This window comes from Lissotriton vulgaris, chromosome 2_1, assembly GCF_964263255.1.
Source record: "Lissotriton vulgaris chromosome 2_1, aLisVul1.2, whole genome shotgun sequence".
NCBI lineage: Eukaryota > Metazoa > Chordata > Amphibia > Caudata > Salamandridae > Lissotriton > Lissotriton vulgaris.
The window spans coordinates 92,199,933-92,214,568 of NC_141687.1; the positions used below are offsets into that span (position 1 = coordinate 92,199,933).

General features: G+C 46.3%; 1 protein-coding gene across 6 annotated transcripts in view; it reads right to left on the bottom strand.

Annotated features, from left to right (window-relative positions):
• CLUH (CLUH binding protein of NUMT mRNA) overlaps positions 1–14,636 on the bottom strand; it is a 440,989-nt gene that overhangs the window by 148,336 nt on the left and 278,017 nt on the right. For all 6 annotated transcript variants that reach the window (XM_086954526.1, XM_086954524.1, XM_086954527.1 and 3 more), the window contains exon 13: positions 9,789–9,889. In XM_086954526.1, the coding sequence (XP_086810652.1) occupies positions 9,789–9,889 (101 nt within the window). The remainder of the gene's footprint in view (positions 1–9,788; positions 9,890–14,636) is intronic.

The following is a 14,636-nucleotide window of genomic DNA, read 5'->3' on the forward strand; positions in this document are numbered from 1 at the left end:
ATTAAGTCCAGACTGCGCCAAATGTAGAAGGTAAGGAAGGATGGCATCTTCCTTGCACGTCGTCGGGTCATAGTTCTTGGACTTGCACCAGATACAGAACCTCTTCCACTTGTAAGCATAGGAGGTACAAGTGGAAGGTCTCTTAAACTCCTTCAGTATGTCCATGCAATCTTCAGGTAGATTCAAATGGCCATATTGCACTATCTCAGGAGCCATGCCGCCAGACTCAAAGACGAGAGGTTGGGGTGCAACATCTGCCCCCCCGAACTTCGTGAGAAGGTCCGGCCTGCACGGCAGCCGAATGTGAGGAAGGAGAGACCAGTGAAGCAGGTCTGTGAACCACCCCTGCCTGGGCCATTCCGGGGCAATGAGTATCATCCATGCCCTGGACCGGGCCAACTTGATGAGTACCGCCGGAATCAGGGGAATGGGTGGAAAAGCGTACAGAAAGCTGTTCGACCAGTCGATCCATAGCGCATTCCCCAGCTTCCCCTGCTGGTAGTACCTGGAGGCGAAGTCTCGGCATTTGCTGTTTTGGACGGTGGCGAACAAATCTACGTCTGGAGTCCCCCACCTTGCGAAGACTTCTCCTAGTACTTCGTTATTTATGACCCATTCGTGGTTTTCCTGAATCCGTCTGCTCAGTGCGTCCGCCTGAACATTCTGCTCACCTGGTAGATGAGCAGTCCTCTGGCCAGAAGCTAATGATTGGCGCCGACTTGGAATCGCAGGAACTTCCTGTGTTTGTGTGCAATGGGCACATGGAAGTACAGATCCTGTAGGTCTATAGCACATAGCCAGTCTCCCTGTTGCAACTGAGGATAAATCTGATGCAACGACAGCATGCAAAACTTTTCTCTGCGAATCCACTTGTTTGCCTGCAGCAAGTCTAGAATGGGCCTGAACTCGTTCTTGTCCTTCTTGCGAACGAGGAAGAACCGGGAGTACAGACCTCTTCCTCTCTGATACAGAGGAACGTCTTCTATCGCCCTTTTCCTTAACAGGATATCTGCCTCCGCCTGAAGCTCGCGCAGTTGAAACTGCGAGCTGACCAGCGGAATTGCTGGAGGCGGGCTGGTGAACTGAAGACTGTATCCATTGCAAACAATATTCAGCACCGACTTGTCCTGAGTAATTTTTCTCCTCTCTGCCAGAAAAAATTGCACGCTTCCCCCCACCGGAGTGGGTAACGGATGCAGGGGAAGTAAGCGCTCAGGGCCTAGACCCGGGCCTTTGGTCGCTGGTGTCGACTGTTGGCCTCCTCTGCTTTTCTGGCGCTTCTGGAACGGCCTTAGGAACCACTGCTGTTGTTGCTGCTGCTGTCCCGAAGGTTGGCCACGCCCTCTGCCCTGTCCACCGAACCGCCTCTGGAAAGGGAGGTATGACTTCTTTGTCTCGATGGGCTTCTCCAGGCCCACATCCGTGAGCGTCTCAGCCTCAGCCTTCATGCGGGCCATTTTGTCATCCGCATGTTTCCCGAACAGGGTTTCGCCAGAGAATGGCAAATTGGCAACCCTCTGTTGGGCGTCAGGTTTTAGCGACGTGAGGCGGAGCCAAGCGTGTCGTCTCTGGTTAATCCCATGGCAGAAGCCATGCGCCGCCAGGAGGGAAGAATCGGCCGCAGCCCTGATGACCTGATTCGCCACTAACATCCCCTCATTCAACACCTCCTGGAAATCTTCTCTCTTGACGCGAGGCAGGTGTTCCACAAACTGCTGGAGGGATTCCCAGAGTGCGCGGTCGTAGCGCCGTAACAGGGCCGTAGCACTCGCCGCCTTCATGGATGTAGCCGACGTCCCACAAACCTTCGTCCCAGCAGAATCCATCCACCTAGAGTCTTTATCTGGTGGGACCATGGATGACGGAGTAGTGGCATGCTGTTTACGAGCTGCCGTCACTATCACAGAGTCTGGAGGAGGTTCCACCATTAGAAAGGCCGGGGTGAGAAAAAGGTCCATGGCCGGATCCTCCAGGCCCGGTACCAATGGCAGTAATGTTCGAGACAGATGTTTTTGGTGTAGCGTCACGAAGATTACCGACGTCTTGGGTGTGGGCACAGTCAACGAGATGCCCAACTTTGCTGCACCCCTTAACAGGACGCCGTGAAAGGACACCAGATCGTCCACCGGTGATACCCTTGTCTCCGGTGACTCCGAAAAAGTCGGGGAGTAGTCCCTGGTCACTGATGACCTCGTACGGGAACGAGACCTGTGCTTCTTGTGGCGTCGTCTCGATCTCGTGGATGACCTGTTGCGTGATCGTTCCCTCCTCCTGGAACGAGAACGCGATCTCCAAGTCCGTGGACGTTCCGCAGGTTTCCGTGGAAGTGTTCTCCGTGGCTTATCCTGAGGTTTCGGCTTTGGCGTCCCCTTAGGAGGTGTCGGAAGGGGAGGCAGCGACACCAATCTTGGTGGAGGAACGGGAGGTGTCTCCGACTGAGGGACGGGCCCACGAGGCGGAAGTGGTGGTGGTTGTCCTGAGGGAGGAAGTGACGGAAGTGGAGGGGTTTAATGGAGGATCCTCCTTAGGTACAGGGGGAGGAGGAACCTTCGGCCGAGGTAGTGTATAAACCACTGAGTACACCGAGCCCGGTGACTTCTTCCGGGGAGGGGACTGCGAACCAGCCCCTCCAGCAGGTGATTGCCGTCTCCGGCGCCCTCCACCAGAACTAGCGTGACTTCTGGCGCCAGAACTCCTTCTGCGCTGCTTAGGAGAGATGGAACAACTCCTAGACGCCGATCTCTTCCTTCGTCGAATGTCGCCTCCGCGATTCCGCGACGTCGAACGCTTCTTCCTCGACGCCGAATGACGCCTCCGCGACGTCAAACGTTCCGTCCTCGACGACGAACGTCGGCTCTTCCTTGACGCCGACCGCTTCTTCGAGGTCCTCGACGTCTAGGATCCCCTCGACGCCGATCTTCTTCTCGACGCCGATCGTCTTCTCGACGCCGATAGTCTTCTCGCCGCTGACAGTCTTCGATGGCGAACGGCGGTGTCGCCTCGACGGCGAGCGCAGACGCCTGTCACTCCTTCGGCGTCGATGGCTCGACGCTGACGTCGACGACGATGAAGCAGTCGACTGAGATCTCGACGGAGGCCTACCCACGCCCTTCGACCTTTCACGTCGTCCCGACCCGGAGCCCCGGGGAGATGGTGAACACACCGTCGTCATCCCTCTCGACGTCGTTGTCGATGCAATCGACGCCGACGGAGACCGGGACCGTTTGCTGGTCTTCCTGCCTCTGGGGAGCCCCCCAGAGGCCTCGGCAGAGGGAGCCTTCCCAGTCTGCCCAGACCCACCTGCAGCCTGCAGTCGTCTGTCCTCTAGGCCTTGAAGCCTAATCTTCAGCCTTTCCCTCAGGGTCCTTGCTGAAAGGTTCTTGCAGATGTCACACTCTTCAGGGACATGTGCTTCAGGAAGGCAGATGATGCAGACGTCGTGTGGATCAGTCTTGGCCTTCTTCCTCCCACATGCTGGGCATTTGTTGAAAAGAGCAGGCATTTTAGAGCCCTAAAAAGCCTGAACAAACACACAGGAGTGAAGGGAAAGCACCAAGACACAAACTGAAAACACTTTTAAATCACAAAGTGCACAAAAATCCAATAAACCCTTGAAAAAGGGAGAGCTCAATGCACCAGGGTCCTGTTAGCAGGAGCCGGAAAAAAGAACTGAAAGTAAAAGGGACCTGCTGTGCATTCTGGGATACTGGGAGAAGTTCTGGAAAGTTCTCTTAAAGGCACAGTATTCTATTTAAGCCACATAATGGCATCCTATGGGGCTTGTCTGTCCATGCCTTCCTCTCTATCATTCCAGAGGCTTTTACTGGTAGAGGCAAGTTTCTCTGTGAAGAAACTGGGCAAGCTGTGTTGTATGTGTGGTGTTTTTGGTGGAATTTCTAGTTGAAGTACTGGACAGCGTAGCCTGTGGATATAGGCTGCATTATTTATCTTTAAATTCTCTATAAAGTGTCTTTGCAGTTCTGCAATTTTTTGACAATTTAAGAGATTATTTTTGATTGCCGGGGTCCACGCACATGGGCGGGACTATTCACTAGATTATGACTATACAAAGAGATCCCCTACTACAGAATCATCAGTTCCAGTGGGGGTGCGCGGGGGAAGCCCAGAGGAAAGGAAGATTCGTCAAATTAGCAGGCTCTGGGTGCCCCACACCACACAAAATGGCCCCGCTGCAACCAAGGGAAAGCTCTGAATAACAAACAGGAGGGGGGAGGGGGGGGAGGTCCGTTCCCACCGCCTCTGCAGCATGGCATGCAGCCGTTTTTATCAGGGGGCCAGTGGGGGAGTTCTCACCAGCTCGACAAGTGTCCTCCGCGGGGGTGGGGGCCCCCCAATTACCACACCGGGGCCAACTGAGGATACGATATCGGTGGCGCTTAGATCGCGGCTGCCACCGCTCCCTCGCCGCCACCTACGAGCAGACCGCTCCCGCACACACAGCATAAACAAAGGCAGCTGCGCCGAGATTCGGGGCAGATCGCGTGTAGATGCGGCACCCTGGGCCGACCGGAAGTTCCACACTGCCCGGCCGGGGCCTCCACCACAGGTCCCGGCTTATGTTCCCACGATTGTCGTCCGTGACTCACAGTCACCACAGCCCCGCAGAGGCAGCAATCAGCATCAAAGTGAGCCACACCGGCTCGGACACCCTTCCGGTCCTCGAAAAGAGACTGCAGACTCAGGATTGGTGTTACAGGATTATTACAGGGCTCACTGGCCACAGAGCTCCGAAACTACGCGGCCATCTCGGCTTGCGCTTCGCCACGCCCCCCACTTGGACAATTTTAAGAACCCACATGTTGGATGTAAAGCTCGGCCACCCCTTTGATCTTGGAGGGATAGGGCTTTGAAGGCTGACCACTGCAGAAATCTATGGGTAGTGGTAGGTGGAAGAAAAAAGGAGGTTTGGTGTTGTTGATGTGCTGTTGGATGGTCTGCAGTTTTCATGAAAATAAATTGATGACATTGAACTTTTCTGTGGAGTGAGGAACAGGTGGGTCTGGAAGTGGGATGAAGCAGTACTTGATTGTCTTCAATAACATTCTGCTTCTTTTGGTGGCTTGGATTGTGTTGGCATAGTACTTTACTCTGGCTGATGGTATGAACTGTCTGCATGTTGAGTGGAGGGACTTCTGTATTAGTAGGTCCCTAGGAGTTCTGTTTTTCTTTCGTTCTCTTTCCTGTTTGCGGGTGGATCGAAGCTTGAGCAGATGAGGAACTTAGCTGCATCCTAGCCATCCTGAATGGTGTAGGTCAAGAAAGCTTGCAGGTCTTCTCAGACTGAAGGAAAGCGATCACCTGTGTGTAATGTCATAGGAGGCAGCTGGTGTTGACTGACTTCAATGCAAGGCTGCATGACGAAAACATTCTCTTGCAATTTGCTTACATACATTTGGACTCTGTCAAGAGGAGTGTTCGGAAAGGCGTTCGGATCAGATTTGTTGGTGGACGCCTGCACCATCAAAGCTAAAGAGTTGGATGGGGAGTTAAAAAGCAGGGTCTCCTATGGTGGTCTATGGCAGCGTTTGGTATGGCGTTTGATCAGAGAGCAATAGACTACCATAGGCGACCCAGCGTTTGGGTCCAAGAACGTATCGGCGAGGGCCTCATTGAAGAGTAGAAGAGTTTCAGTTGTTGCCTGGCCAGACCGAAGGACCTCAGTAAGAAAACAGGACATCCACATCTCTCCTAATAACTGTTGCAAAGGACGTACTTTCCTCAGTTGCTGGTCTAGGAGGGTAAACAGCCCAGTTATATCTAGTGGATCTATGTACCAGTAACTGTCATCCTAGAGTGGGCCAAACTGTTCCCCATCAACACCACTGTCGTCTCTATGTGGCTGACTCTGGTCAGAGTCTGAGCCAAAAAGTTGGTTGTAGTGTCTGCACACAACTGAGAGGTAATGGCATAGTGTCAGAGGGATTCAGTTGTGGATGTGCAATAGATGTGGCCTTGGTCAAGGCAAATTTAGCTCGGAGTCGGATAACAAAATAGGTGTCGCTGCTAGTCTAGCACTGGTAATAACTGTGATGGCATCGATGTCCAAGGGACTGATGAAGACTTTGGCACCAGACTCAAAGTTTTCACTGATGCCAGTGCAGAATCCAGTAGATCTGGACTCCATATTCTCTGTGCCCATTCTGTAGCTACTAGGATGACTTGGACCTGGTCAATCCTGATCTTCTCCAGAACTCGGGGCAGGAGAGGTATCGGCAGGAAGGCTCACAGGAGACAAGAACTAGGCAGAATGAGTCTCCTTCTAGAAATGCCTTAGAAACTGCAACGTGCAGAATTGCTGACATTGTGCTTTCTCAGCTATAGCGAACACATCAAGTCAAGGTTCTTCCCATTCACTGGAGAAAGCTTGTGCTACCTCTAGGTGCAACTTTCACTTGTGATCCCCTATGTGCTGACAACTGAATATGTCTGTCCTGGCATTCAAAGACCCTGCTACGTGGCTCACCACCAGGAAGATTCCTTTTACAGAGGCAGAGCACCTGCAGGCACAGGGTCCGCGATCCCACACTGCCCAGCTTGTTGCAGTACCACATTGCAGTGGTGTTGTCAATATACACCTTCACCAGCCTCTCACTGGATGGAAGGAAGGTAGGTTCTCAACGGGAAGCAGAGGGCCTTCAGTTCCAGAAGGTTGATATAGAGCCAGGACCATGTCCTAAAAGGCTCTAATGAAAGGAAGCATTTGAGAAGGAATCAGGTATGACTTTGGCATGTTGAGGTAAGAGGTTTACCAGAATCTGGAGGTGGGTGACCACTGCATGAGGAGGCACGAGCCCACCTTCAGCAGCCCATCGTCGTGGTAGGTGAAGAGTGCCCCCTTAACCTCTGAAGGTGTGATGCAACCACTGCCATAACTTTCGTGAACACCTGAGGGTGGCTGGTGAGACCAAAGGGGAGCACAGCAAACTGAAAATACACCTACCTCAGTGCCAATAGGACCGTAGGAAGGGAATTTGGAAACAAGCGTCTTGAAGGTCTAAAACCACTATCCAGTCTCCAGGGTTGTGGGCTGATAAGACCAGTGCAAGCATCTTTATTTATTTATTTATTTACTTCTTAAGCGCAACTGCCACCCAAAGGGTATCCTGGCGCTGAGTGTCTATCCTGCAGGCAGACTACCATTACATTGCTCTAGGGACCAAAAAGGTCTTGAGGTCCTTTTTAAATGAGGTGAATTCTTGTCTACACCTCAGCGTCAACGGGAGGGTGTTCCAAAGAGTAGCGGCCGTGAAACTAAAAGCACGGCCACCCATCCTCACTCTATTGATCCTAGGGACCATCACTAAAAACGCGGAGGAGGATCTTAAAGGTCTGGTAGCGCAGTACCAGGAAAAGAGATTTTGGAGCGGTATCGGCCCCTGTCCATGCAAAGCCTTAAAGACAAGGCATAACGCCTTGAGGAAATTCTCTGTTGGACAGGTAACCAATGAAGATCAGCCAATGCGCCAGAGGAAGAGGCGTTAAATGTATTCTTCGAAAGGAAGGCGTTGTGAGGGCACAGGACTAAAAAGAACGAAGTCCACTGAACTTCCTTGGTCACAGGAAGTAGAAGAGGTAACATACTTAGTCATTAAAATTAGGACTTCAATGACAGAAGTAGTAGGTGCTAATTGGGGAGCATTACTCCGTAATATTAAAAACTCACTAGATAGATGGGGACGGTTACACCTTACATTAATAGGCAGAGGGAATGTCTTAAAGATGAATATACTTTCCAGGGTTTTATATTTATATTACTAACAACAACTCAATTGCAAAGCTTACAGTCACTTTGTTCTAAGTTTCTTCTGTGGGCCCCAGGGAAACCCCGGAGAGCTATTAGATTTTTGACAGTTCCAATTGCAAGGGGCGGCTTAGCAATAGCGGATTTCACGTTTTATTATTATGTTTGTTTTCTGCAAAAAATTCTAGTATTACTGAGTGGAGAAAAGGTGATAACATTATGGTAGCTCCCTCAATTTTCCAGTTAATTTTAGGATCTGAGGCAAAGTGTTGTTTATTCAGAGAAATTGACAGGAGCTATTATAAAAGGACCAGGTTTAAGGTCTTGGAAGCAGCCTTCAAAGTTTGGAGGAGAATAAGCAAATTAACAGAATTATAAGGCTTGACATATTATACCCCAATGAAGGAGTGGAAGTTACTGCATACAATATTTGGTGATAGGGTGGCTATTGGATGGAGATTCAAAGGTATTAGGCAGTTAGGAGATATATATGGCGATGGGGGACTCTTAGTTCAGTACGAAGACAATACCTGGTGTCCCATTCACAATTTTTTTAATATCTTCAGATCCGAGACTTCCTAAGCCGCAGAAAGTTAAAATTGAGGTCTAATCCACTAATTGAGGCTGATAGATCCTTTGGGAAGATAGGAGTTTTGTATAAAATATTATTTTTATATAGAACGGATGACCTAGAGAAAAATAATTCACAGTGGACTGCCACACTGGCAGAGTAAACAACATTGGAAAAGACAATTGCTAAGTCTAATGAAGTTTTTTTGTGTGCAAATCTAACAGTACATTTTTTAAAACCGCATTTAACTTGTACTACACTCCGGCATGAATGTACAAATGGGGAGATCGATATGATCGCAAATGTTTGCGTTGTGGGGGAGATGATGCAGATAGCTTTCATATATTTTTTAGCTGTGTTAAATAAAACACATTTTTGCAGGATATTGAAAGTTTCTTATCAAAGACGTTCAAAGCACCATTTGCTATCACACCAGCTTTAATCCTTTTAGGGGTTGGGCAAGTGGTTAACAAAGGAAATGCTCTCTAACAAACAGCGTTATTTTGTATTTGTGGCAATGACTGTGGTTCGATTATGCATAACTTCTGAGTGGCTCTCCCCAGAACCTCCAAGGTTTAACTCTTGGCGTATCAAAATATTTAATCTAGCAAATTTAGAAACAAGCTTGTATTCAATTAAAGGAACTAGGAAACGGAAACTAGGAGAATCTATATGGGGAGTCTTCTCTGAATTTACGACTGTAGGATGTTAAGACTTTGATTTGCCGTTTTCTCTTCTCAAGTGTGTATGTTTCCATGTCATATCACTTATATATTTGTATTACATTTTGTAGACTTGGCTGTAAGTTTCTTTTGCTGAACGGTGAACACAAAATAAATAAAAAAAATAAAAATAAAAAAAAGTTGTAACAACTACTACCCACTGCCACCCCTGTAGCCAAAAGGATTTGCACTTCCTGCTGTAATGTCAGTCATGATGCAGATGGTGGCAGGTGTGGTGGAGAGGCCAGGAACAGTAGGTCTCCCCTATGGACAATATGTAGGAACCACTGGTCTGATGTTATTGGTTGACAACTCTGTAAAAATCACTGGATCCTGCTTCCAACTGGATAGCTGTGCTTTGCTAAGGGTACGGTAAAGGGTTTTGGCTGGTGGGGCAGATCAGTAGACTGACTGGCATATAGTCCCTGACCGCAGGATCAATGGGTGCCACATCCTCTTCCACAAAAAAGGCTGAGGATGAAGTCGCTGTCTGTATGGAATACCCCAGCCAGAGGTGCAGAAAGATCAAAAGAGGTTATGCACTTGGCATGGCGGAGTATCTAAGCCCGTTGGCCACAAACAGCGAGGGTCTTACTAGTAGGGTGTATGTACCCTACACCTTGGAGGAAACAAAGGACCAAACGCAACTCAATAGTATTAAATATGAATAAGACCCATGCTAGGCAATGGAACATTATCAGTACTGCATGGACAAGGATAATACGTTCCTTACCAAACATGGAATCTGACAAGAAAGCAAGAAGGCAGCAGCATCCTTTAACAGTAGCTTCTGATCACGCACCTCCTCAAGGCTAGATTCAGGGAACCGGACTCCTAGAGAAGGGAAAGATGAAAACTAATCACCACTAGCAAGAAGAAACTCAGCATTTGGGCTAACAAGCCCCTGCCCCTCGGCACACTTATCACCATCACTTAACCACCTACCCATTAACATCCCTGAGATGGTATCTATTCCCATAGAGGGAGGAGGCATATGCTAATTTACTGCGTTTTAGTTCTTTCATGTCTTACACAAATCTCTGACATGCTGTCCGGCTAAACAGAGGAGCTCTTGGTTATCCCAGAAGCAAAGGTCATAAGCATTTTATTTTCAAAAGGGTTTCCCTTGCAACAAGGACATGAAATAAAATAGTGTTACTATAGTTTAGCAGCCAGATAAACGTGGATAAAAGGACAGTATGTCAAAGTAAAAACGTGTCACTGGCTTGGTAAATAATCCCAGGATTCAACTGCTCAATAGTGTCAGACACAACAGCACAATCAACCAAATTGATTTGCTTGCCTCCTTGCAGATGCCATAACTTGGAACAATACATTTTTCTTCTTTAGTGTACATTGCACCACTGGAAGTCATAACGTTCTGGCTGTAACCAGCTATAAATTTGCACACAACAATTAGGGGCAGATATAAAAAAATTATAAAAAAAGCTCTTAGTGATTGCAAAACCTGTGCTTCACTAAATGTGGGGGTTGGCCACCAGTAAAATGTTTTGTACTATATACTAAACTGATTTTAAAGTGAGTAAAGTTTTACAGACTCTTAAAAAGGGTTTAGAAATGAATTATAAAGCGCAATTTGGTAGAGGCGTATTGTGGGTGTGCCTTCCAGATAGCGCTCGCCATCAAAAAATACATATAGATCAATGGTAAACTAATGGAATATCATTTGCAAACCACAGAAAAGTTATCGACCACCAAGATGGGGAGGTAACTGGTTTGCGAAAAGGAAGCACTCCAAAGGGGACCTTTGTAAATTAGGTTAAAAGAAGGAATAAGCAGTGGTGCAAGGAACCACTGCTAGCTTTCATGGAAAAAAGTGTTTAAATAGCAGTCCTGTTTCTTTTAAGGAAATTTGCTTCTTAAAAAAAGTGTTCTTGATTTAAAAGCAATCACAGGCATGGTGGTCCACTCACCCTTGCAGGCCAACATCCCTGGGATTGTGATCAATCTGAGTGAGTCACAATTTGTGACCTACTGAATAAATATTAACTTGATTCGTTGCTCTGCGATTAACTCAGATTCCTTATTTTGCAAACAAATCCATTTGTACATAAGTCAGTTATCAAAATACGATTTGGGTTCCAAAAAGTAGAGTTGCAAATTGCAATCAATCTGTCCATCAGCTCCTAAAATACCAGGATGACCATAACAATATATTAGCTAAAACACCAGAGTTGGGTAAGTTACTGAGAATCTACAATAATGGAAGCATCAGTGAATAAAGTTTGCCTTCAAGAATGTGGTACCTTAAAAACACAGTTATGTCTTATTTACGGTTTAAAGTGATGGTGCAGATTCATAGCTATCCAAAAGATGCACATACGTATTTAGGAACATCTATAGTGCATCCAGAAAAATTAACAAAACCCAAGTGAGATAAAAAAATGAAACATGGACACATATGTACATACACAATGACTAAAGAACAATTCTAACTTTTGTGGTGCCTTCACCATGCACAGCTGCAACGTAAAACAAAATAGAACTGATTTCATAACATAGCTAGGCACATTTAATTTACCTACTGTAGACTTAAAGTATAATATATATTTTAACACATGCATAACAGGCAAAATGCCCTAACCTAAGTACCACTGAACCTCAGCACAAACTCCTTCCTCTGACATTATTAGTGCTGTAAGCTCGACCGTAACAGGTAAGTAAAACACCACCATAGCCACATTGGTGTCGTATCCATTATTTGAATTGTACAAAAATAATGGAATGCTCAGTTAAAAGAAAGGATTAGTATCACGTTGCATCCAATGGCCATATCGGCAAACTACCTCAAAGATAATTGTTTGGAGAGTAGAAACTGGATTTTGACATGAAAGAATTACAGTCTTGCCTTTTAGCCTTCATTTGACTAGGTTCAGTGTTGTAATGTAGCAGAACCTAATCAACCCCTAGGATAAAGGGTATTTGGGAGCCGGAAGAGGATTCTGCTCTAGTGCTGCCAAATTGGCCCTCAGTCATGATCGGGTAAGACAACAGGAAAATCAGCAAAGCAGATATTTGTGTCACCTAGGGTAAGGCTGCCCTGGGATCATTAAGTGTCTGGCTTGTGTCTCAGCACTATAGGGGAAGACTCCTCATGCAAACCCTAATGTCCAGATTCTTTCCAGAGTCCCAAGGTCTGGTATAAAGAAGGGAGCATGCAACGGAAGCACTCAATTTCCTCTCTCCCTCCAACTCTTACTTCAAAACGGGGAACTGTCGGTAAATAGGTCTATTAGGGATATGGATCACGAAAGACCTTTTCTGGAATCATTACTAGCAAATTGCTGGGAACACAGCAATACTGAGACAGGAACTCAGAAAATTATTACAAGCTATTCGGAGACACTCCGTTTCTCTACAAACACAACCATCATAAGGTTATAAATACGAAGAGCCCCTCATAGGCCCAGTTATCAACGCTAATGCATGGAGAAGACTATAAGGCAACACTTCACATTGAACACTTTAGGGGGCACCAATTAAGCCTCAATACTGCACTGTTTAACCCTGCCGTAGCCATTACGGGTCTGAACCCTTAATTGCCGCACTACATGGCAGTCCTCAGGTTTCAAATGATATATTACCTCCACCTATCACCATCAGAAATATATATTCTCCAATATCTCACATAGAGGAGCAGGATTGACATGATCTTATTACAGAGATTGGCAGTAAGGAGATGGACCTGGGGAAAGAACCCCAGAAGGGCAAAGTAAGAGCAGGATGGAAAAGGGTTCAAATGGGGCGTCATGAATGATACTGTAAAGATTATAAGCTGAAAAGTGTCTGGAGTAAAGCCAAAATTAAACACCCCGTTTGGGAAAACATGATTAAAATTGCCAAAATAATTTGCCTGCAAGAAACTTGGCTTGGGTATAAATTTTCCATCAATGGCTTCTTTTCTATCCAAATCCCAGTCATTACAAGGGGGCTTGACTATACTTATTTCAAAACAACTGCCCTTGATTTTTGGGAAATGTTTGGCTAATTCACCCTATTATCAGCTGGTATACCTTGTAATTGATTGAAGACATGAGGTTATTTTAATTAATTACTATGATAACCCTTTCTATAATACATGCAGCAGGGTGGTGGTATAATTAAGAAAGGATTTAGAGGAGTTCTTGAACAAGATGGATAAAAAAAAAAATATATATATATATATATATATATATATATATATATATATATATATATATATATATATATATATATATATATACACACATGTTTTTTGGAAACCAGCGTAATAATGAGGAAGAACTGCAATGAGCAGACTCAGATGTAAATAGCCTTGAAAAAGCCATGGCGCGAATCGCCAAAGGGGGCGAAATACGTGTCGGCTGTTCATGTTTTTACCTGAATCAATAAAGCTCTCCTTTCTATAAAAAAATGGACTTTTGACTCAATCTATATGAGTAAGGATTCAGCCTGATGAAAAGAAGAATTGTTGTAAACACACTCGCCACCCTTGTAAAGACTTTATCTGTTCAAAACTCAAGAGGTCCAGAGTTTTTGAGTGTGTCCCTCCTACACAAACTAAGTGAAAACTGATATAGCCTTGGAGTCTTTTTTGGACCCCCCCTTTTTCTAGAAACAGAATGTTACTGTAGTCCTGCCTAGAGGTGATAAGCGCCTGGACCACAGTACATTGGGCAGAGGAAGATAACATCCATAACATTTTTTTAGCCATCTAAGGATTGTGAACCAGGTGGAAGCTACTCTCACTGCTTGCTGCTTCATGTACAATTGGTCGTCGATTAAGACACCCACATTTTGGACTTGATGTTTAGATTGAGGCACTGGACCCATTTCAGCAGGTCAATGTTGTGGACCCCACAAATCTTGTTATTGCCCAAAATCAACGGTTCTGTTTTCTCACCATTGAGTTTTAACCGGTTGGTATGCATCCAGCCTGCAATATTCCTTAAACCAACCTGAAGTAAAGAAGATTCAGATGTCCCAACAGCAGACAGGGAGAAGACAATCTGGGTGTCGTGTGCGTATGAAAAAGAGACAACCCAGCTTCCTCTGCAATCAGCGCTATAGGTCTAACATAGATGTTAAATAATTGAGAGCTAAGAATGGAGCCTTGAGGAACCCCATACAATGACTTGTGAATCTCAGAGCACGCTATTGGCGAAAAAACCTGAAAAAGTGTGATTCGTCTAGAAATCAGCAAGCCATTTGAGTGCGCTATCGGTCACCCCTAATGATTACACGGCCTGCAGTAGCACGGTATGCGAAACAGTGTCAAAAGCGGCACTTAAATCTAAAAGTATAAGTGCCACAGTGCCGCCCGCGTCTACTTGTTGACATATCATGTCTGTAACCCCAAGCAAAGCGGTTTCTGTAGAAAAACCCGCTCTGAAACTAGATTGGGAGCCATGAAGGAAATTCCGGGAATTCACAAAAGATGTCAATTGAGAATTGACATGCTTTTCCAAAGTTTTGGAAAACACAGGGAGGAGGAAAATGGGCCTAAAATTTGATAACAAAGTCGGGTCAGCAGAGGCCTTTTTTATAATGGAAGAACCATTGCATGCTTCCTAGTAGATGG